The sequence below is a fragment of the Anoplopoma fimbria genome, chromosome 16 (assembly GCF_027596085.1).
Source record: "Anoplopoma fimbria isolate UVic2021 breed Golden Eagle Sablefish chromosome 16, Afim_UVic_2022, whole genome shotgun sequence".
In the NCBI taxonomy this organism is placed as follows: Eukaryota; Metazoa; Chordata; class Actinopteri; order Perciformes; family Anoplopomatidae; genus Anoplopoma; species Anoplopoma fimbria.
In genome coordinates, this window is record NC_072464.1 from 15,158,184 (window position 1) to 15,183,623 (window position 25,440).

The 25,440-nt window shown below is 41.9% G+C and overlaps 1 protein-coding gene across 1 annotated transcript; it reads left to right on the forward strand.

Moving 5' to 3' along the window:
* Nucleotides 1-6,396: 6,396 nt before the first annotated feature.
* On the forward strand, nt 6,397-22,011 carry LOC129104933 (matrix-remodeling-associated protein 5-like). The gene is made up of 13 exons (XM_054615797.1): nt 6,397-6,575; nt 6,761-6,890; nt 8,390-8,631; nt 9,017-9,168; nt 9,946-11,737; nt 13,400-13,538; nt 14,742-14,883; nt 15,610-15,745; nt 16,083-16,695; nt 17,035-17,177; nt 17,300-17,507; nt 18,159-18,380; nt 18,519-22,011. Exons 1-13 carry the CDS (start codon nt 6,397-6,399, stop codon nt 20,679-20,681), a joined length of 6,261 nt encoding a protein of 2,086 aa, XP_054471772.1. The 3' UTR covers nt 20,682-22,011.
* Nucleotides 22,012-25,440: the final 3,429 nt, after the last annotated feature.

The following is a 25,440-nucleotide window of genomic DNA, read 5'->3' on the forward strand; positions in this document are numbered from 1 at the left end:
TCACTATTTAAAATCTTCAACTGTTGTCAACCCCCTCTGAAACCCCTCGGTCTCTGCTCTTTATCAGCTCTTCCCTTCCTTCACTCTCACCTGGCCTGGACCAACTTGTTTTCTAACTCCCTTGTCGAATCAATATTTCTACCCATGTCCATATCTCTGTCTTCCTCCCCCTTTTCTCTCGCCTCCTCTTGATTTGATCTATTCTTTCTATTCTTCCGGAAGTCAGAGCCTGCATGAACCACAACCAGAAAGACTTAGGTTTAATTTATAACATTTGAAGGCCATTCTTTCCTTATCCGCAACAAGAGTACTGTGATTGATTTGTTTCATTATGGGTGGTCCCATGGGAAATCAAGTTCTTAACCCTTTTTATTTACACTTGCTCAGATGTACAAGTGAATAAGACAATTATAATAAAGACTTGAAAACAACTGGTTGCCAGATCTTTCCTCTCAGATCTTTCCCTTATATTTTCTGTTGTATAAAAAAAATAAATGTTCCTTTCTGAGGGTGGGGTGGTTTTTTTGCCGCAATTTACTGTTGCCTTCTGGTGATAATATAATGGCTACATCTGAAGACAATAGACCTCCTGCTCACTGATGGACCCCTCTTAACCTTCTCCCCTCCATTTCTTTTTTAACTGCTCACTCTTTTTCCTCCCCTCTCTCTTCTGCCCTGAGGGTCAAAATCCAAGGGTCTTTCTCTGCTGCCCATGTGTGAGATTTACTCAAACAAGCTCTGTGTGTCATTCAAGAGAACACAAGAGGAATTTGTTGGCTATATTTGTGCATCTCTTGAGTGATCCCCGTTCTCCTTCAAGCATTCAGATCCTTATTTTTTTGTTATGACATGAATAACTGCCGTACACCATATAATGATAATTCTTGCTGTTAGTTTTACAGATACAAAATCTCTGATAGAGATCCAGAATCATGCTAAAAAAAGACACTTCTGTAGGATGAATTTTTGCACGCTTTAATCTCCTGGTTGTAACATGTTCTCTGTAACTGTAGAGCCACCCTGCCAGCTAGTTTGTACACACAGCTGAGGATGGGTCACTGCTTTAGTTATGGGTCATAACACTCCTTTTTTTGTATAATGTATTACAATTACTTGAGGGTGTAGCTGATTTACATTCCTTCAGAAATCAAATAACCTGCTGTTGTACAATGAGGATCAAACATTTGTTTGTTTACTGATTACAAAATGACTTCAACCTCTTCAACCTCCAATAATTATACTCAATGTAGGGCCAGTCCCCTGTATACACCACACAGATCATTACATATAGTACACATTTCTCCACAGTACCTCAAAATCTTATTGTTGTTTTCCCCCAGAATGTATCACCCCTGATCCAACCATGTGACCCTCAGACCATGACCAGTGACCACAGATGTATCTCCTTATATGGCTGCAGCACTGCTTGCCAGTGTCCAGACACAACTGAGAAACTACAACTCAAATGTAACTGACTATTCTGCAATGTAAATACTGTCAGTTTCGTCTCACATATTTGTCATGTACATGGGTTTGGATTTTAAGCTTGTCCCCTCTCTTTGTACCCCCCAAAATTCATCTTGGAACAAACTTATCAAACCTAAATATTTATTGAATTAATTGTCATTTTATAATTTTAGTACAAGAAAAACTGCAGAAGCAAGGCCACAAGGGAGGTTGTGTTTGCTTAGCATAATTGCTACAGTGAGGCTTTAACCACATCGCCTTCAACACTGCTAGCCATCTCAAATAACTTTGTTTCCAACTGAGAGAAAAGCTAACACATTGTAAAAGAAAAAAGAAAGTCCTTGTGACCATCCAACCATCAGTCCGGTGGGCCCCTGCCATGGCCCGCTAAGCTCCAGGCTCTCACTTGGCCAGGCAAGCCTTGACCTCTTGGAGTGCTGGAGCCTCAAATCAATAATAGACCACAAGGTCCTGGACCTGGTGCCCCAGTGTGACCCTCTGAGAGAACACTGCTTCTTCAAAGTCAGACCTCAGGAAGGTTAGCTGTCATGAAAACCATGAATCTCTAAAGGCTGTGACAGAGTTAGCCAGAATTGATTAATGCAATATAATTAACATTTTATTAAATTGTGCATAATTATCGCCTGGTAATTTACAGTGTGTAAAGAAAGATTGTCTTTTCAGGGTAAATAGTAATAAAGGCAACATGCTGCCAGTCACTGTTGAATTTTTCAATACTTGAACACCATGATCTTTCCCTAACCTGCCCGAGTGCTTTGAGTACCAAACAAGATTGCATTAGTTACGACTTCCAGATATAGAGTGCTGCAGGGATGGCACATTTGTTTATGCCCACCACGAAAGTTAGCACTGCACTGGTTCCCTCGACAAAAAGCCAATTGATTTTTCCATTGGAATTTGGATTATTGCAGGAAATAGAAGCTCTGTAGCAAACACAAGTTTATGATACATGTTCAAAACACAAAAAAACAAAAAACACATTTAAAAAACCCATTGACTTCAAGACGAGGGCATCAGAAGTGCAAAAATGCTGACTCATTTCTGTGTTTTACGACTCATTCCTGCAGCACTTTATTGTATTTCAAGACTGGACTTTGAGGGGAAAACAAATGAAATATGTCTGGAAGTTAACATTTTGAATATACTTGACTTTCAGTTTGAATATCTTGCAACTGGACATGACATTTTTTCTCATTATTTGATTAAAAAAAGGTAATTCAGGTGGCATTATATTTGTGTATGTATTTGTAACATTGTTACATACTGAGCTAGTTGAATTGAAATAACTAGTTGAATTGAAATAACTGCATCAAACTAATGCTTTATTCACATTGGATATATCAATCTTGCATTTACACAAGCAGGAAACTGACCATTCAAGAATACTGATTGGATGAGAGTGTTTTGTCTGTCAGGTCAGTGTCGTGACAACCTGTTCTTGACTTAAACCAGCACTTTATGAGCCCACAGCCTCGACCTGCTTGGAGCCATGAGGTCATGAACAACGTAATTAAAGGTCTTGTTTTTTTCTATGGAAAGCTGTTGGCGTCTTGCCATTTCTGAGCCCTCTATTCCTGTTTTAACTTTTTGGAATGACTTTGACAGAGAGTGGGTGAGTTTGTAATAATGATTTTTCTTTTCTTTTCTCTTACTTTTTTTTTTGTTGCAATGTGCACCATGTGAACTTTAAGATGCATAAACTAAGATGACTTAAACGATGATCATTGATTTTAATGTAGAACCTCTGTACAAAAACTTCTTCTCCCTCCACTATTTAGTATCGCTCTGAGCTTTTCTTACACTCTGAGAACAGATACAAAATGTACTGTAATTAGAGAAAAGAGACAAAACACTAACGAAAGAAACACATTTTGCAGTCAAGTTCAATAATGCGAATATCAGAGCTGGGAGACGAACATTACTTAATTGAATGCAATGATTTTTGTAGCCAGGACTTTAGAGAAAGTTTATTCTCACATCAAAGCCAGATCAAAAAGAATACATAATGCACAAGATTTGAAATTATGTATCGGCAAGCTGGTCTCATCGCTGCACTGAGTTGTTTACTTCCTGAATTCATGACTCAGCACTCCATTGGTTGACCTAGATAGCACCAAACCCCAGAGACAAAAAGATAGAGAGAAGGGATGACCAATGTACTTTTTAAAGTCTCAGTGTGAGACGCTGGCAGACATAGAGAGCCAGACTGTAACTTTACTTATTTTGGACTGTAAGGCAGTTAGCGTTTCACTCATAGTTTCATTGATTTATTCATCCATACAATTATTAGCATCTCTGTCCGTAAGATGAGTCAACAACATGCAGTAATGCCTTTCATTCCATTTTCTTTCTTTGTTCCTTCTGTCTTCAGTCAATCATCAATTCAGTGGTTCACCTCCCCCAAAGGGCCTTTGATATTACATTACGTCTTGATTTCTTCCTTTCCTTCCAGTCAGACAGACACTGATTCATTTATTATGGTCCAATACATTCCAATACAGTGATGACTATTATAACGAAGTGGTTGGGATCGGGCCTAATGCTTTTCACAGCCATATCACAACAGGGAATCGGTGCAGCATAAGAACCGCTATGCCCTCACACACCAACACCGCCTCCAGTGACAAGGGTTATAGGGTGGTGGAGATTAGATTACTGGGAGCTAGGGGGGTAAACAGTCATTCAAGATTCATTTTTAAATCCATTATTCAGGCAGCTGATGTGTGAATTCAGTGGTGACCCTATTCTGACATCTGCTGCTGCTCTCTCGCACTGCTGCCCCCATGTCAACAGACTTAAACTGTATATGAAACTTAATGTGGATGTTAAAAACTTATATCTAAACACATGTGGAGGGGCCTCTAGCACACACACAGGCATACAAAGGCAGGCCATAAATGGATGGTGGGTGGGGGGTTACTGTGCTTACAGGAGACAACAGCTGAGGAGCATCAATCTATTTTTGTTGTCCCTTCATTTAAGTCTCTCAGAAGGAGGTGTGATCATTATCTGGTGCCTGAGAATCTGAGATCACATGAAGTAAATAGTCCCTTATTTAGTTGCCCAACCCCACATTTCAGGAGAACTGTCTGGAGCTATGTCAGAGGAATCTACTGAAAGAGAACATTCAGTATTTGTTCAGTCTGGGCTTCATTGTCCCACTGTCCCTTAAACTGAATGGAGTCAAATGGGGATTCAATGGACGTAGCTGGAGACCTTAAAGAAACAAAAAAAAGTCATAATTGGCCCAAACCTTCTAAACAGAAACAACTTCAGCAGGTGCTAGGTAGATTTTTTCATCAAGGAAATTTGGCAACCAAATATTAAATTAAACCAGGGAATGAAATGGAGTTTTTTTTTTTTTATCATAACAGTGCAAAAAAGACATTGAAACAGCTACTGGACATTTACGAAGGGACATTAACTTTACGGAAGATATATAATGGAACAGTTAAATCCAAACATGAGAAAAATAAATAAATCAGGAAGTTGCATTTGGTAATTTTCTAGGCTGGTCACCAAACAGCTGGGGAGGTGGGAGTCATGGTGGAAGAAATTACTCAGCCTCACTTTTTGTAGCTCTACTAAATGTAAGAAAAGTGTATTTATTGAAGGACACTGATGAGCTGCATCTAGCTAGAGCCACATAACCATTCCCCTAATTAATTGTGACCACAGATGGAGTGTGCAGAGCAGTTATAAAACGCGTTGTGCAGCAATTGAGTGATGTAAAATGAGCTGCATCTCGTGAGGAAGGACGTCCACTTCTTTGGCTTAAATGCTGCGTAAAAAGATCTGAGAAGCGCAATTACTTGTTACCTCTGTGTTTCCAGAAAGCCCCTCCTTGGACAAACCCCTCAGCCCAAGCGTCACTCAAAGTTCACTTCAGTCCAGTCGCTTTCCCTAAGCTCACACACACACACACACACACACACACACACACACTCACACACATCCGCTGTCATCCGCACAAAGGCGCACACACAGCCTGCCGCTTCCAGTGCTACTTTTCTTTTCATGAGACGCGCAAGCAGACCTGTTGGGTTTTACTTTGAGGATTTTTCTTGTTGTGCGGAGTTGACAAAAGTCTGACTTTACATTTTCCTCGCTCTCTCCTCAGTGACATCCTGTGTGACAACCTTTTTTTTTTTGAGGGGGGGGACTTTCTTTGCTCAACAATGTCGGAGTTTATTGTTGAATGAACTGGTTCATTGCATATCAAATTTCCGAAACGTGCAGTTGGATTAAAACCAGTATTTGAAGGGCAAAATGAATCATTCTGGGAATTAACTCCAAAGGATTTCAAGGTATACTCTTATCAACCATTGCTATGCATTACAGTAATCAATCTCGGATGCTTCTTGTTACAGTGAGTAATTTACTTTAAAATCAGTTTAGAGTTTAAAAAAAACAAAACTCTCGAAGCTATTGCAGTTGGTTTGATGAGTTTGAATGGTTTAAGTGCATTTGTTCGCTTGTGTGAGATTAGATAAGAGAGAGGGAGAGAGATGGATAGTTTCTGTGGGGTTTAATTTGATGCCTTTGCTTTACTCTCATTAAATCCTCCTGCACATTTTTTTTTGTTTATGCGGTGAAATATATCTTTCAATTATCCTACTGGGCACACACCCATGTGTGTAGATAACCCAAAGGTCTATTTTGTCTAGTGTGGATCTACGGATAGAGCTTTTCATGTGTTGTATGCTACAGATTGCAAATCCCCTTGTTTTGGGGGCTGTTTGAATAAAACAGAGAGAAAGAAAGAAAGAGAGGAGGGGAGAGCGAGGCTCTCATCTGGATTTTGAGATGTCACTGTGGTGTACTTTGCTGCCCTCCATCAATCTTGATCTTTTTTTCTCTTTTTGGCAGAGATAATCCCAGCGTTGCTTCTCCTCTCGCGGAGTGAAGATGTACTGGAGTGTGTGTGTGCCACTGACTCTCCTGGTGCTGACACTTGCAGTGCCGATGGGGCAGGCCTGCCCCAGGAGCTGCAACTGCTACCAGGCCAATGAAGTCCACTGTACCTTTCGCTCCCTGCTTACTGTACCTTCTGGCTTGCCTATACACACACGCCGCATAAATTTAGGGTAAGGGAATGCATTTAAAGCACATACACAATAGATGTATGCGCTTACGATAAAGTGCTTTTATTTACCCTGAGTGTGGATCAAGGTGTCAAGCTGAAGTTAATTAATGTGCTAATATGGAAATAATAGTATTAGGTGACTTTCTGACTTCTCAGGTTGATGATTCTGATTCTGTGCCCCCATAGGTTCAACAGCATCAGCAGGATCCATGACAGTTCTCTGGCTGGGCTTAGGAAGGCGGAGCTTTTGATGCTCCACAGCAACGACCTCCACCATCTCCCAGATGCAGCGTTCAGAGATATGAAATCATTACAGGTAAACAGAAAGAAGAGCAACACCAACATGTGTTGAACCTATATTAATATCCTGGTTTAATACTGAAAAGAGAGGGATTTCTAATCAAAACCAAACTACTGGATGATGACACCCAACATGTTGAGGCAGTGTAGATGATTCTACGGAGGCATCTTCTTGTTGTACAGTTCTACATTATGGAGCTGGACTTATCAGCAACCAGCATTGAAAATGCTCTGAAATGTCCTGTGCCATACCAAACTACTGATGCTGGATTATAAAATATATGGCTGTTAATGGGGAAAATGAATCATTGTCTCCTCACATGTTGAACCTATGACTCTTTGGAGATTTAGGTATTTGATGTGCACGGTTGTGAAAATTCTCCATAGAATGTACTCAAATCATTCCTCAGGGGCTACTGCACTATTTCAAATGTGCTTTGTTGTTACAGAAAGCTCAGCTCTTAAACTTTCTATTTGTGTTGTACATATAGTTTACAATCTACATAGTTCCCTAACTTAGAGAGATGAGTATAATTAAACTGAAGATGACGTTTTTAGCACCATGAGTAATGCAGGGATAATCAAGATATATAACATTTGTCAAAATAGTACAATTAGGAAAGGTCCCTACATTGTTGATAAAAATGGATAAATAAAATGATTAATTTTACATTTTATCTGGGATAACAGTATGCAAATTAATATAGTTAATTAATTATAACAGTTTATATGATTTTGTTCACATTATTCAGCATACTAATGCATAATTGATGTGCAGTCATTCTTCTTCACTGCTCAGTGAGGGGAAACACACTGGACATTTTTGCAGCTACCTAAGGACAGACAGTTCACAGTCTGTGGGGAAGTGATATTACTCAACAAGCAATTGTTCCCTTCATCTCACAGGCAGAAGCTGATATATCTGCCATCGTGTGATAATAGCATCCATATTTCCATATGCTGACATATTCACATGTAAGATCTGTTAGCAGCTGGAACTCTGCCAAAGTCTGCCTAAATCGCCTCCCCGCAGAGCAGATTTATCATAAGCCTAACAGAAACACAATTCCACAACATGGTTTTCGTGGTGTGCCTTCTTAAAATGTAGTGGGTTCTCAATGCATAACAGGAATAGTATTGGATCCCCTAGAGTATAAAGGGCTACATTTCATATCATTTCAATTTTGAATCGATAATCACACAGCATTAATACATTTTCTGGTTATGTGCTGTGGGCTGTTGTTGCAATTTTTACATGTGAGTTTATGTGCTGGTGGAAGGGACTTTTCCGTAGACTTCTAGTAATTTTTGTTTACAAAGAGTTTTTCACCCCTTCATCTTCATTCAAATTCCGCTCACATCATTTGTCATAAATTCAAATTTAAAAGCATGTGGTGTCCACTCATGATCATTGCGAAGACTTGGTCTTTTCATCAGCTTTGATGCTTATTATTTAATTACTCCTTAAATCCTTCATTGCTTCCGCTCACTCCGTTTCCTCCCCCTCCCCCACAGATACTAAAGCTGAGTTATAACAAGCTGAGAGAGATCTCTTCATCTCTGACCTTCTCTGGCCTGACCTCACTGCTCCGTCTGTACTTGGATCACAACCTCCTCCAGCACATCCACCCCCGGGCACTTCTCCAACTGACTAGCCTCAGGCTGCTGCGCCTGCAGGGGAACAGGCTGCATCAGCTGCACCCTCACACTCTGTGCACACTATCCCTCCTGAATACATATTACATCTCTACCCTCAGGTGAGCTTTAACACTCAAAGGACATAATGTAATAATCATTGTTGTAATATCCTTAAACACTCTTCAAAGAAAACTAATAGCCTGATGAAAAAAGGTAAGATTTCTATTGCTGTTTATTGGTATTTGGACGAATACACCTCTGAGACTAAAAGCTACAGCATTGTTTCTTTACCAGTTTTTTGATCCACTTGTATTGGCATAACTTTGGTCAGAATATGAAGGTGATGATAAGAAATGATACATTTAATTCTTACCCCTAACCTGTGTCCTCTCACTGCCCACTACCATTCTTTCATCTATTCATCCATGACTTTTATTAAAACTAGGTGTTTCCCCTCCCCTTTTGACCACAATCTGGTCTTTGCTCTGTTTTCCCCTCCTGTAGAAACCTAGACCTGTCCAACAACAGCCTAACCACTCTGCCCAGAGAGATCTTGGCGACAGCACCTCTGTTGGAGACTGTTGTGCTGCAGGCTAATCCGTGGAGTTGTGACTGTAGGATGACTTGGTTTCTCACTTGGAGTCTGGCTCATCCAGGTGACTGTCACGTCTGAAAAAATATTTGTTTTATTTGTTGTTTTGTCTCCTATGTGCACACACACATTTTATAGTGGTCATTGATTATGCCTCTGAGCCAGTTTAATTCAGTCAAAAAAGATGCAAAAATGTGGTTGCTTGAGTGACTTAAGAAGAAGAAATAGATGAGGAGATAAGGTGAAAAGGAACATGGGGGAGGGATTGAGAGAGAGAAGACTAATTTGTTGATAATTCCAGTCCATAAACTATTTAATCTAGATCCAACCAGATTATAGAATGAGATAAAGTCACTTTATAACACATCTGGTTTTGTTATCTCTACACCTGCTTTCCATCACACACTTCTCTGTTTTCCTTCATTTTCTGTTTCTTATCCAGTGTGTCTGGTGGCTGTTATTGAGATGTGAAACAGGGCTGGACCATGAAATGCGTCTCATTATGGCAGACCTAACCTGCCATGACTAATCTATGATGACAGCGTTGATGTGGGGGAAAAAAAAAAAAATAGGCTAATGATTCCTGTGTAATAATGAAGTGATGCAATTTTCTGATTTATGAGTAGATGAAGTAACCATAACGAATTAGTAAAATATAGAGAGGTTAATAGATGCTTAAGATGAGCCGGCATGACTAATATATGACACCACATGTGCAGATAGCTTAAATGTGCACTAATATGTTTGTATAGTTGCTATGCTGTTATAAACAGTTGATATGCCAGAGATGGTGAGGATTCTTTTAATGACATGATTTTCTCTGCCTCTCTCTTTCAATTAGGCCTAATGAAATGTCCCAGCGGCCCTCAGTGTCCAATCTGTGCCTCGCCCAATTCCCTTCAAGGTCAGGGCTTGCTTGACCATACTGACCTATCGTGCACCTCGCCTGTTATCTCCTCCCCAGGAAGAGACACACCTTTAGAGACAGACCTCAGTGAAATCCAATCAAGTGAATCCTTCAGAGAGCCTTTAGGCACCGCCTATTTGGGTCTGTCTGACCAACAGGGGAACAGTGTCGACCTGGGATGCAACATCACTCACTCTTCAGAGTTCCAGGATATCGCTCCTCCTCCAGATCTCTCTCTGTCCTCCTCTTCTCCTCTCCCCCTTGCTCTGTCACTCTCCCTGGAGTGCCCTGTGGAGAAACAGAGCTATGAAAATCTTTGGAGGATTCTCGCTTACTACAGTGAGACTGCGGTTCGCCTGGAGAGGGAGATCATGCTGAGTAAAGCCCCGGCATTGGCATACCGCTACAGGCAGGCAGCAGAGACAGATGGATATTATCACACTGGAGTCGAAGTTTCTGTTAAAGCCACTCCACAGTGGCTGCTACAGCCAGCCATTAGCATTCAACTAAACAGAGGGCAGTCTAACCCACACAAAGTCCAACTTATATACTCAACAAGAGTCGCTGCTCATCCGGACCCTGCTTCTCATCCCTCAACGTCCGCCCCTACCTCTCACCCATGGGTGCTTATTTCAACTAATCATACCCCCACGGCCCTGGCGGCGGTAGCAGGAAGTAAGGTGGAGCTATCATGCCCTGTTTTAAGTTCTGGTAAAACCAAAGTACAGTGGGTTCTCCCAGATGGATCCATGCTAATTTCCCCCTCCAGCAGCCTAGATGGTAGGCTCCAGGCTTTGGCCTCTGGTTTATTTCTACACAAAGTACAGCTCTCAGATGCAGGAATTTACCACTGCATAGCCAGGGCAGGCATGGATGTAGATGTTCTCCCCCTGCGCCTGGCAGTGGAGGAGTCCTCTGTACCGCCTTCAGGAGAGAAAGTGGGACCTCCTGTCATTGGAAATGTTGGGGAGCCTATCAATCTGTCCTGCAAGGCATCTGGTTCACCAGCATCTCATATGAGTTGGGTGTTACCAGATGGAAACATAGTAAAGTGGGGGTTAGCTGTATCAGGTGGGCTCACTCTACAATTAAATGGAAGTCTGTCTCTGCCTAACCCGTCACGGAGGGATGCTGGTCATTACCGCTGCATTGCTGTGAACCAGTACGGTAGTGACTCTCTGTCCATGCATCTGGAGGTAAACTCACGTTACCTCCCTCCGCTTAGGACTTCATTTCCCACAGGGCCACAGTCAGCCGCTGGCAGGTCAACCAAGATACGAGCTCCATTACTTGTGGAGGAAGGATCGGGGGATGAAGAGGAAGAAGAGGAGATCAATCTTTTTGGCAAAAGGAAGCACCCAAGACCTCTACAACCTCCTCAAAACAGACGTTATCCCATCGGAAAACCCAGACGACTTGGACCTATTAGAGAAGGCTCTCTGAGAAGAGGAGAAGGGCCACTACCATCCAATGACCGGAGAAGAAATCGCTTCGAGAACAAACATAGAGTTACCACAAACAAACAAAGGATAGACCCTCAGAAATGGGCTGACCTCCTGGCTAAGATACGACAAAAGACCAATAACAGCCAGCCCATTGAAGCAGGAAAGCCCACAGCTGAACCACAGGGAGGAGGCAAAGGTGGAAACACAGAAAGACAGGAGGGACGTCATGATACAGAAAGCAGTAGAGCTAATGGATCAGGGGTGGAAGCAGAAACTGAAGGGTCATCTGTTGATGGCACTGATCTACATGAGGAAGGCTTACAGCTCATTCATCCCATTCACACAGAAATGCAAACACACACAGAGACAAATACAGACACTGAAAAAGAGACAGAGAGAAATAAAGGGACAGAGGCGGCAACAGATACACAGACAAATAGTGAGAACGAGGCAGAGAGAGAGACAGAGAAAGCATCTCCACAGTCCGAGACAGTGACAAACCCAGAGACACAGAAAGAACCAGTCACCTCTAAGCCAATCTCAGGAACAAATGAAATCGTCCCAGAACCAGGTGAAGGAAATGAGCCAGAAGCAAACACCAACCCATCTAGGGCCAGGCCTCAAAGTCCCCGACAGGGACTCTTCCCTAATTTGGTACCAAACTCGCGGCCTCAAAGCCCTTGGAATTCTCGCAGGAGAATCGGACAGCGAAGACGAATCATCAACAGGCCCAGGGGGCGCCCTTTGACCCCACCCCGACCTCTCCCTGACGCTACGAACCCAAGGTCACAAACTGCAACACCGGACACTACCACAAATCAGAATAATGTGATGTTGCTGGCATCCACAACCACATCTCCAGCTATTTCGTTGACACAGAGTGTCCATATTTGGACTACTGTGTCACCAAATCTTCTGTCTCCCCCTGTTTCTAACACTAATGGTATCTCCACTTCAAAATCTGCCTCCCCCTCCTTGACTTCAGCTTCCTCTGCTCTAACCTCATTATCCCCCTCTCGCACAGAGATACATATAGACATGGTGACTCACTCAGCCAACATCCCAGACACTGCAGGGTCCACTTTCTTCAACACAGCGACAACAGAACCCACTCACTCACACACTGCAATGGCACAGACACATGAGCCATACACACACACCGGGACACATACACATGGCATAGAGACACACACACAAACACACACAGCCTTAGGCAAACATGTTGATATACCCCCAAGCAAACACAGTGAAGAGCTGTGGAGGAATTTGTCGGGTGTACCATATGTGTCCCACTCCTCCACCTCCCTCCCACCCACTCCTTCCTCCAGTATTTCCTCTACAGTCCCCAGCACAACAACTACTGCAAAAATCCCAACAACCCCTTCTATTACTCTCAAGAGCACTCATTCTACTAGTTCTGATGGAAGCACTACAAGTACATCCACTACTACAGCTAGTGATGACACACTTCCCACAACGGGTGCTCCTATGACTACAAGTCCCATCATGCCCACTACAACTACAATTATTATCCCAACACCCAGCGCTATCAGAAGTACTAAAGCTACTCCTACCTCTACTACTACTACCACCACTCCTTTTCTTACATCTACTACTCCCACTTCCACTAGTACTTCCTCAACTAGACCTTCTACTACTTCTTTTACTACTACTACTACTACCTCTACAAGTACTACAATCTCATTTAAAGCTATTCCCACAACTCCTAACCCTACCACCACCACTACTACAACTATTACTACTAAAGCTACTTCTTCTTCTAGTAGTACTAGATTTGCCACCTCAGTCCAAACCTCTCCAACTACTGCAAGGGCAACAATACCCAGTACATCACCAACTACTACTACAACAACAATAATGACATCAACAAGTAGCACAGCATCATCCAGAGAGAGGCCGAGCATTGTCCATGTTGATCCCAGAAGGAAGCCTGTTTCTGGGGGTACAAGCCAGAGTCGACCCTCTCCTGACTGGAAGAACCCTGTGACCAATTCTATTCCTGATTCACACGGCAGCAGGCCACACTGGCTCCCCTCACCTTTGCTTCCTGCTACCCCTGGGGTGAGTTCAAATCAATTAATATAACACTGTAATGCTATTTTGTGGATTCTAGTACCCAAAGTGGATCTTAAAACAAGCACATAGATTATAACAAGAGTAAGAGCCAAGTTAGAGTGACAATGTATTCTTTATTTGTTAATTTAATTGCTAATTTGTGTAATGTTTTCCCATTTGTCTGCTCCTTGCTTTCAGTCATTCACTTAATTAGTCATTCCTTAAGTGTGCTGTTAAATGTAGATTGCAGTTCATATACCTTACATAAAGCTATTTTTCTTTGGTGTCAGCTAAGTAGAACTCAAATTAACATTTATTTTCTTAGTGAGTGCTGTTCCAGAAAAAGATAAAAAACATACGTGCGGGTGCACAAACACAAACACAAACACACACACACACACACACACACACACACACACACACACACACACACACAACACACACACACACACACACACACACACACACACACACACACACAAACAAACACACCACACCCGACTGTGCAAGCCCTTGGGTAAAACAGAAATGCACAATAGATCTGGAAATAGTCTAATCTTTAACCACAGGACCTGCTATTAAATCGAAGGGATGTTTATGACAATTCTTCAATTTCATGGCTTTTCCAGAGCTCTACCGGAGTCTCTGCCAGATCTAAATAAGAGATGAAAAACACATGTTCCATAATCAGCAACATTATGTGTTTAGAGACTCTAATCACAAGGGATTTGAGATAATCAATTGTTAATTCATTTCCAGAGCTCTTTTGGCAAGATGCAACAGACCAATCCACTGGCTCCACCCCAAATGATTCTAAATCTGGGATTACAGTATTGCTGTATTGTATTTATGAGCCTGAACAATGCTTAAAAATATTTACTGTTCAAAAATGAAATAATAGTAATCACAAACTTTTTCAAAAGGTTTTACTGAAGGGTTTACATATTCATGTTACTCTCTGTTTTAAAGTTAGATAACCTTTGGGAATAAACGTATCCCCTAAACTAAGTTTTTATTGATCTGTTGTTTTGGTTTGGTATTGTTCTATGAAATTGTTTTATACAGTCAGCCAAATTATGTTTGATCACATCTTGGTAATAATGTAAATTTTTCTATTTTTACTATTTTCATTTCTGTTAAGATTAGATTAATAAATTCTAGTATCCATTACTATGCCACTATAATCTCTTTACTACATCGTTTTTATAGGCCCCAGTATTGAGATCCAGACCAATGATTGCAGACCCACACGTCAGGACAGTGTCGTTCCCAGCAGAAAGCACTGCCAGGCTGGCTTGTGAAGCTCAAGGACAGCCAAAGCCCTCCATCACATGGACTAAGGTCGCCACAGGTACGGACAGTGCAGCATCATTTTTTTCAGCATACACACATATGTGCATATTTCGAAGAAAATAAACACCCTTAAATTAATTTATGTATAAATCAGGGTTCAGTTTTATCTTCACTTATGTTTAAGTTAAATGTCTACATTTCAAATCTGGTTCATGGACTGATGTAAAATCTCAATAAAGTTTTCCAGTTTACTCAATAAACCCGCTCTCTGAAACTTCAGGCCTACATTTTCAACTATGCTGGGAAAAATAGAAATGTTTAATTATGTGTGAATATACACTTCATTTATGCTGTGAAAAAGTACAGACCTTACCTTTAAAAACAGAATAAGTAAAGGTTTGTATTTACTTGAGGTCATAGATGTGAAAGGAAAATCAGCCTCAGTTTTAGTAGGTACTATAACTTAATGAATATGAACACATATTACACTGATGAAATAACCCATTAACACCCAGCATTACGCACTGGCTTGCACACAATAGGCTTTTTCTCCTGCTTGCCATGTGGGAAAGACATATTGCATGAAAGTAATGGAACATTTTGTGCACTGCATCACTGGGTTTACGACATGCTGTGCAACTCGGCATGTCCCTGATCCTCCTTTCCTCTGTCTCTTACTCATTCTCTAACTTTCTTCCCCAATTTGTCTCTGTTTTTCCACTCTGTCTCCTCACTGCTGCTCTCTCTTGCTTGCTGTCTGTCTGACTGTCTCTCTCTCTCTCAGGAGCAGTGATGTCAATCCACTCCAGGGCTCACCGTTTTGAGGTCTTGCCAAATGGCACCCTTGTTATCCAGAATGTTCAGCTGCAGGACAGGGGCACATATATCTGCAGTGCACACAGTTTTCTGGGTCGTGACAGGTGAGGCTATTGATACCAGAATATTAATGCAAAGTATACTATTTAGTTAAAATTACTAGGGGGAGAAATATGTTCTGTAGTAATTACATTACAGAGTATTATGAAATATGTGCTCTATATGACATTGTTTGAAATGCCCCAATATGTGTGTTTAACTTGAATAATATGTTTTTCAAGGCCATGTTTATAGGATTCCTGTTCTAATTGTGTATGCATGCCTTCGGGTGTTCCCTTAATGTGTCGTATGACATTAATGGTTTGTTTTCATTTCACGTGTATTTGAAATGTGTGCAAGCTTTTAAAATGAGTTTGTGTGTGCTTTACTCTTCCATGATAGACTGCTAACCACCCTGGAAGTATGGACCCGCCCCCCTCGGATGAAGCTGGCCAGCTACAGAGAAGCTACCATTCATCAGGGTGGAGAGGTGCACTTGGAGTGCCAGGCGGATGGCGTTCCCAGCCCCCTGCTGTCTTGGGTTCTTCCTGATCGCTCTGCCTTGACCTCCACTGCTTCCTCCACCGGCCGCATCACTATGGACAAGAATGGAACCCTCCACATCTCAGTAACTTTACCAAGTGACAGAGGGGTGTATCGCTGCGTGGCCTCGAACTCAGCAGGTGCTGCCAGTGCCTCTGCTCGTGTTCACGTGTCCTCGTTGCCCCCGGTGATACAGCAACCCAGAGAGGAACACCTGCTCTTGTCTCCAGGGAGGCCTGTTTATGCTCACTGCTCTGCCCGAGGTGCGCCGCCACCAACTCTGCGCTGGCGAATCCCCGATGGGACTCTGGTTCGCCCATCCCAGTTTCTGCATGGCAACCTTTTTGTCTTGCCCAATGGGACGCTGCATATTCGAGGAGTGGGGCCAAAGGACTCAGGGAATTACGAGTGCACAGCAAGTAATGCTGTTGGGGCCGTTAAGAGGACAGTGAGGGTAGAAATTGAAGGGGTGGCAGAAGGAGAAAGAAGACAAGGTGGAGAAAGAAGTGAAGGGGCAAAAGCAGTTGCTACTGAAAAAAAATCTCCTTCAACTTCACATCATAAGGACAAACCCAGTTCCACTAACTCATCTCCTAAAATCAATAAAACAGTCACTGCCTCCCCCACATACTTGACCAACACCAACAAAACAAAACCCTCCTCTCTCTCCCCACCCTCCACAGTGCCCACGAATAACACCAAAGTGTCACCCAGCATTGTCAACAACATAAGAATTACTTCTTCTTCCTCCTCTGACAAAAGCAGAGCCTCAGCTGCTTTGCATCCCTCACCTGTCTCCCCCTTCAGTAAGGCCATTATTGTCTCAACATCACCCTCCGTTACTTCTGTCCACTACGGGCTTTTTTTGCAGCTCCACTGCTCTGTAACTGGCAACCCATCACCCATTATCATTTGGAGGACCCCCAGCAGGAAACTAGTGGACATGCACTTCAGGTACTGGGGATGTGGGCTGTATGAGAAAAAAAGAAATCACTTAAATTGTATTGGTTGTACAATTATATTGCGGTAATTCCCTGAGTATCATGTCTCACGTGTATTCCAAATTTGAATTTCAGTTTTGACCGACGTCTGAAGGTGCACACTAATGGCACTCTGTCAGTCCAGAGAGTAACAGAGAAGGATGCTGGAGACTACCTCTGTATTGCCCGGAACAAGGTCTCAGATGATTATCGCCTCCTGCGTGTCTCTGTGGCTACCAAGCCTGCAAAGATCGAGCCTAAGCAGCCGCTCACTCAGATGGTGTCATTGGGCAAGCCACTGAAGGTGAGCTAAATGAAAAAAAAATCTATATAATTTTTCATCCCTGTCTAGCTCCCAATAATGATCTTTATTAAATTAACAAAAACAGCAGTTATTAACAGATCACATCTTTTGGAAACAAATCATGCCTAAAACTTAAAAGAAAGTTGAACTTTCTTCCTCATTTTTTGTGTAGACAGTGATGTGTGTTGGGTGTCTTCTATCACTGGGCATGGTGCCAAACATTTCTACAGCTTCAAGCAGTCTTTGGTTGTTTCTTTTTTTTGACTCAAAAAGAAAAGAACAACCTGTCAGGTCATAGCCTGTTATGAATCATCAACAGTGGCCTTGAGGGGATACGTCCTCACACATAAATATTTAATGGTTAATGAAAACTATGTCAAGCGGGGTGAAAGAGGATTTCATTTAAACGTTAATGAGCTCCAAATGCTTTTTTTATGCATTTAAATTTGAGTTGCTTAGCCGTGTTTTTCTACTGTGGGTTTTATTTTTTTTAAGGGTGTAAATACAGCCTTAAAACAGCTTGAAAATAGAGTACAGTATGCATCAATCCTCCTTACAAAAGAAGATCTTATTTCTCAACAGCTCAACTTCCATCAAAATAAAAGCCACAAAACTTCTCAGTGATAACAATTATTATCCCATTCCTTGCAGGTGGATTGCCAGGCATCAGGACTGCCTGACCCAGCAGTCCGTTGGAGCCTACCGGATGGAACCATGGTGAACAGTGTGTTGCAGGGGGATGACAGAGGCGGGAGAGCACGGAGGTTAACTGTTTTTGACAATGGGACGTTACTGGTTCCAGCGGTGGGTATGGGAGAAGAGGGAGAGTACACGTGTTACGCTGAGAATCAAGGAGGTCAAGACACCATGAAGGTAAAAAAGTTTCTCATGCTGATAATAATAACATAATTTAATTATGCTTTGATTTACTTATTCACAATAAACATGGAATAAATAAAAGTGCAAATTAAATCAGTAATTCATTCCTTCATACAAATTCAATCTTTTAAGGTCAAAGTAAAGGTCATGATGACATCTCCACCCAGCTTCACTGATGACAAAAGCCACAAAGTCATCAAAGTACGTCAGGGGGGCACCGCCACAATCCGCTGCCAGGCCACAGGAGTTCCTGCTCCGACAGTTACATGGTTTTCCCCGACAGGCCGTGCCATCCCACGAAGTTTGGGATCTGGTTTTTATCCTCAGCGGGTTGTGGCCATTTCAGATGGAACTCTGGAGGTGCGTCTGGCTCAAAAGATCGACACGGGAAACTACACATGTCGAGCAAGCAACCCTTCCGGGGAGAGGACTATGGTGGTGGGCTTGGAGGTGGAGGATCCTAACCATGGACTGAGTGGCCAGAGCGGAGGAAGAGGTTGGAGTACTAGCAATGGGCCTGGCAGTGGTCCTTACAGTAGATCAGGGGTGAGCATTAATAATGCAGGGATAAATCAGTATGGCAAGCATGGCAGCAATAACAGCAGCAACAATGGCTATAGTGATCATAATGGCAGAATAAGGAACATTGTTCCAAACACTGGCACTATTATATCACCAAGTGGCTTTAATCCGGCCTTAAGGAGTCATAGTCGAGATGGCTTGAACAGGCCAGTCAGTGGAATCTCAACACAACTTGGAAGCAGTGTTATCAGTGGTCCGGTGAGCGTGGCTAGGAATATAGACATCAAACCAGATAACATTGGAATAAATCAAAATGGACCTGGCATTGTGAGTAATAGTAATAGTGTGGTTAACAGTCGCAGCACAGTTAGAGGAGAAAGTGTAGAAAGGAATCCTGGAACTAATAATAATGAAGTCATTGCAGGAAAGGCTGGTCATGATGCTAACACTAGAGTCAATGTCGGGATAAGTGGTACTTCTAGAAATGTTGGAGTTTTTAGCAGCAGTGTGTCTAATAATGGAGCTGGTACTGGCGCACTCGGAGGAAATACGTTTAGCAGGAGTAGCAGCGGTAGTAGTACCAGTATATCTGCTAGTGATACAGCTACTAAAAACTCTACTAACACAGTTCTGGCTGTGGTAACGACAGTGAAGCAGCGAGTGGTGAAAGGCCAAACTGTTCTCTTGCCATGCCCCTCCCGAGGCTCCCCTCCCCCCCGTCTGGCCTGGCTTCTGCCCGGTAACGGTGTGTTGCCAGCTCCTTACTATGGCAGCCGACTCACTGTGCACCGAAACGGCTCCTTGGAGCTGCGAGGAGTGCGGGCGAGCGATGGAGGGACCTTGGTGTGTGTGGTGAGAGGTGAGAGAGAACAGACGCGAATACAGGTGGAGCTGGAGGTGTCTGAGCCACAGGAAGAGGCCGGATCTCCACACAGGGGAGCGGCTGTGGAAAGGCCTGTGCAGGAAAGTCGTTTAAGAGAGGCGCCTCGCTCAGGATCCTTATCGCAACCAGCACAATCCTTAAGTTCAAAGCTAGTGTTGCCTGAGACACTCCATCCAAGAATCCCAGTTACTCAAGCGCCTCTACACAGCGCCCAGTCTTTACCTGCTGCACCCCGTCCAGTTGGCCCTCCACCCCGCTTCACTAGCCCTGTGACTAGCCCTGTCAAAGAGCCAGCAGTGAGCACCAGAACAGCTCCCTTGTTGAGCATCATTAATGGAGAGACCCTTCACCTGCCTTGCTCTGCTTCTCCCACCCATGGATCCACCCAGGGTGCTCTCTCATGGACCATGCCCAGTGGCAAGGTACTGTCTCGGGGTGAGAGTGGTGACTCTGACAGGCACCTTGTCCAACAGGATGGAACACTAACAGTGCGACAGGCCACTGTGTTCGACCGTGGCACCTACACCTGCAGATCCACCAGTGGCGACTCCTCCTCAGTTTCCATCATCACGGTTCCCGTCATTGTCATAGCCTACCCGCCACGAATCACAGCAGGGCCTTCCCCTGTGACATACACACGCCCCGGGGTTGCTGTGGAGCTGCCGTGCCAGACGATAGCCACACCCCGGGCGACGATCACGTGGGAAACACCAGACCTGACACAGCTGAGGGTGATGGGTCAGCCTCGTATCTATGGCAACCTCTACCTTAGTCCACAGGGTTCCTTGGTGATACAAAACCCGACAAGTAGGGATACAGGATTTTACAGATGCACCGCCAAAAATGTAATAGGTGTGGACACCCAGGCGACCTATCTGCATGTTATATAACAGAGTGAAGCAAACGCACACATGAACACGCAGCACAAAGACGGAGACACCACCAGTCTTCTGTACTGGTGAATGAACTCTTCTGCTGCTAACACTGTATGCGTCCCACATGCCCAAAGGAACTGCAAGGCCCCGTTCAGGAGACACTGTTAAATCTCAGAAAAGACAGTACTTAGAAACCGGTATATGTCTCATGTACGTATTTGTAATGTATGACTTTGTTTCCGATGCTGTATTGTTTTTATATCAAGAATTGCAATATTCTCTGCAGATGTAGCGTCATGCATGTATCTCTGCATAAACAGTTAATGTTTTTTTGAGGAGGGTTGTTTCATTTAGCTGAAGGTACTCTTTATTTGTTGTGCTTTGTTTATTTAAATGTAGGTATTGCTGAACCAAAGAAAAAAACGTGTTGGTGATGCTGAAAGACAAACATGCTTTACTTTACCAGATTGCTTTATTTCATTAATTTACATATTCATCCGATGACACTGAAGTACAGTGGATCATACAGTATTATACTGACTTGGTAACTGAACATTGTAGACACAAAACAGCATCACATAAAGATCACACAAATGTCTACAGGTCACACAATATAATCCTGTTTAATCTTCGTGTATATTTAACGAATATTACATTTTTTCAAATGTTGCAAATTGGGACTTCATTCACCAAAATAATACCTGGATTAAAAATTGCAGATTTATATTTACTGTATTAACTATTGAAACACTTTCTGAGCTTTTTTAAAATGTATTTATTAACTACATTCTAGATAAAAGTTGGAGTTTGTTGTGGTGCAAAAACAGTAACTTATATTGGCAACCTAATTTGAATTTTACTGTCTACACGTTACATTGAAAGTGTAACAGACATGAAGATGGAGGGCTCCAGCATTACGATCCACCCAAACAGCAGCTTCTACAGGACTTTTTGAACCTATCTCTCCTCATGACTTATAAGTGGGTTTTAAACTGACAAATATTGTTCTACAACAATCAAGTGAATCTAACATTTTCACAGCATTACTGTTGCAGAATGAGATACAGTACAAATCATTCATGTCAACACATCTGTCAGTTCTTTCAAGAGTGATCTTTGTGATTATTTTTATATTAAAGATTCTATAAATGTATGTGTGGAGACTGCCCTAAGCTTGTGCACAAAGCCAGCAGCTCATAGTTTCCTCTCCTCTTTGATGTTTTAATTTTGTCCTTAAATTATTTGTCTTGTAAAGACTCTGTTGTAAGACGCCAGTGTTTTCTCACAAAGGCAGAAATTATTAAATGTTATTACCTATTGTTGACGTCTCATTAGTTACGATGAATGCAGGCTATATTTTGAACGGCTTCATTTTATAAATAAAAATGGATCAAATAACTGAAAGTGTTGTGTCAACAGCTAAAGCACAGTTTTGTTCAGACATATGGTACAGCTACAGAGTGTGTGCTTGTTTGGGTGTGGGTAGAGTCAGAGTGAGAAAAGAAAACACCTAGACTGAGCGCAACAGCGAGGAAGGAAACTTTTGGTTGAGTTTATTATGAGAACAGAAACTCCTTATCCCCAGCTCAGCTGTCCAACCAGGAAAAGGGGTCTTAACTGTAGATGACATCATATTGCTCTCCCTGGGAAATGCAATAAAACTCACAGCAACCTGCAGAGTGACTCCACGCACCAACCGGCGCTAACACCTGCCAAGTTTATGGTGTGTATTCTGATCCCACTAAATACTTATACTGACTGAGTTCTGAGTCTGGAATGCTGTATGTTGTTGATTGACACTATTTGACACATAGAAGCAGTTCACAGCTGGTAAAAGTTGTGGTTTACGGTATGCATAGTGTGACGATTCTGTTGACAGCTTGTTCAGTAAAAAAACCTTGGGTGCGTTGGCGTTCAACAGCTTTTTACTGATGATTTGGAAATGACACTTCCAAACTAATATTGAAGTTGACGCCCATCGGTGCACACTTTGTATCCTTTACTGCAGCTGACATTATTTCTTTCATACTTACGCCAAAATAGTGTATCATCACAGTGCACTGCTCATACGTGTCTAATTGGTATTAGCAAGCAAACATGCAACATAGACACAGCCCAGGACTATCCTCAGCTCTTGAGGCAAAAAGCTGTCACTTGGTTAATTAATCTTGTTCGCATCCAGCACCCTGACAACGCCTATCACCCTGGACACAAACTGTTTGGGTCCCTCCCCTCTGGCAGGAGGCTGCCGTCCATCAGGACTCACGCGAAAAAAAAGAGCTCACGCCAGAAAAACTGTTTCTTCCCATCTGCATATGGGTTCTTCAATAAAGCCCGGGACCCCCACTGACTCAGTTACTTACATCCCCAGGGCAATGTCTTATAGTTACACACCCCTGCACATCTTTTCTCTTTTAATATACACTTTAATTTTAACAATATACTTTTTTGATGTACTCTTATTTGTTTGTTTGATTACCATACTTTATTGTACGTTTTCATGTTTTCTTTTTTTTAAATTCTTATGCTGTTGCACTGTGTTTACTGGTACGCACCTATCACCTAGCCAACTTCCTTGCATGTGTAACGTACTTGGCAATAAACAGTTTCTGATTCTGATTCTGATTCTGATTCTGATTCTGATTAAGCATTCCTCAAATGATTACCATCAATATAAACCTGCTGATGTAATTGGTCCAACCTCGTAGAAAACCAGAGTTATTGAGTTAGTGAAACGAAACAAAAACAAACAAAGAATGCAGAATTTAATGATGTAACGTTGCTCACAGATCAAAGGCAGTACTAATCAAAATCATTGCAATGCACCGCCCATTCTTTTAGGCAGTTTAGTCTGGTTTGAATGCATAGTGGAAAACATAGTGCAGTAACATTAGAGTTATGTTTTTTGCTTGATGGGGCCAGTTGTTCTCTGCTAAGGCTTTCATGTTTTGAATTATTTCTTTTACAGTGTTGGAGCATTTCCCTCCATTGTGGCACATAGATTTTATGGTTCCAAGACTGTGTCCCCTTGTGAGAAAAATAAATGATTTCTAATACTTTTTTGTATCGCAAACTTACAAGCATATAACTAACTTATAAAGAGAATCACGTGGTCTTTTCATTTGGCATTTATTTCACTTTCACTTCTCTTGACATGTAGAGATTGCAGAATGTGTAAAATGCCTGGATTGAATTGGCTGCAACTATTTAGCAATAGCCTACAAACACTTATTGTAAACATAAATGATGCCTTCTGTTTAATACAAATCTCATAAAGTAAATTAAATATAATTACTGCTGATAATCAAAAGTTTCCATTTCCACAACAGTGCATCAGCCCAGTCATTGTCAGGATCAATTGTAAAACCATAATTTCTTGTAAATAATGTAATAATACGTTGAAAAAACTAAATAATTCATGTAAAGGACTCTAGCCACACACTTCAGTGACATTATTAATTCATATGGAAACTCAACTTTGTAATTTGTAATGCAAAACACACATTACTGCTACATCTGCTCACTTTTAACATTCACAATCAACGGTGTCATCATAGTTTAGTCAAGCCAGCTCAATCTGGCACATCAACAACACACATGTCACGGTCCACCCAGCTTTCATGTTTGTATCAGAATGAAAAGACAGACAACAGCTAGTCATCTGGTTTAGTGTGCGCTGATTTTTCTATGTGTTCAAATAGAAAACAGGCGGTGCAACTCCTTTTATTTTAATGGGTAAAACTGTTTTACTGGAGGCCGTTCCTTTACAGGAAAGGAACTTGATTATACTTTGCAGTGAACCACATGTGTTCAGGTGGAAGATATATTTCAAAATGTACTCTGCTATAGTTATCAACAGCAACAAAATCATTGTATTACACAAGTTCAGTGACGTAATTCATACGGTGAAAGTGTTCCACCACCCGCTGATAGGTCTCAGACGGATTCATTACTTTCACATCTCTAATGTTATTTTAGAACAACAATACACTTTGGGGTGAAAAAGACATTTTGCTTTGACGCCTCATTAGGTCCGCCCATCATGAATGTGCTTTTCCAATGTATTTTTTTCAAATTTAGTTTTTCTAATGGAAATATTAATGATATGAAAATATGTAAAGGGTCTAAAGTCTTTCATTTCACAGTAATAATGATTATATAACTGGAAATGATTGAAAAATGATTCCAGCATGGAAGAGCACTTGGGAAAAGCACCGCTTTGCACATGACAACTTCACCCAGTGGTTTCAGAATGGTTTATTTTTTATATTACATCAACTCTGATACAGCGACTCTAACTAATGTTCAAACATATTTCACTCTATCAAGACCTATTGTTTGTTATTTCCCTATTGTAAATTAGTGGCGAACCCACATTCACATATGGGTTCGCCCTTATAGGTATGACTCATTTCCTCTTGCATTTATTGAGACAGGATGATTATTTTCTTTAGATGCATTTAGCTAAAGATCAACCAGTGTAGTATTGAGAACAAAGAGAACTTAAGCTGGAGTGTAAGGGAGGAGTTATATTGTAGCAATTATTTTGATCTCAACTCCTATGTTGTAACCAAAGCTTCAGTCAGCTGTTGTCATACAGATTTCATAGATGTGACATAATGGGAACACAGATGGTGACAAGAGACAAGATGCAAGATGAGCCACATGTGCACCCTCATATTAAGTACAGACTAATAAACGTGTGCCTACTCAAGACAAGTAATAAACAAACAAACAAACATCATCATTTTTCTGTGGCTGAACAGAGCTTACA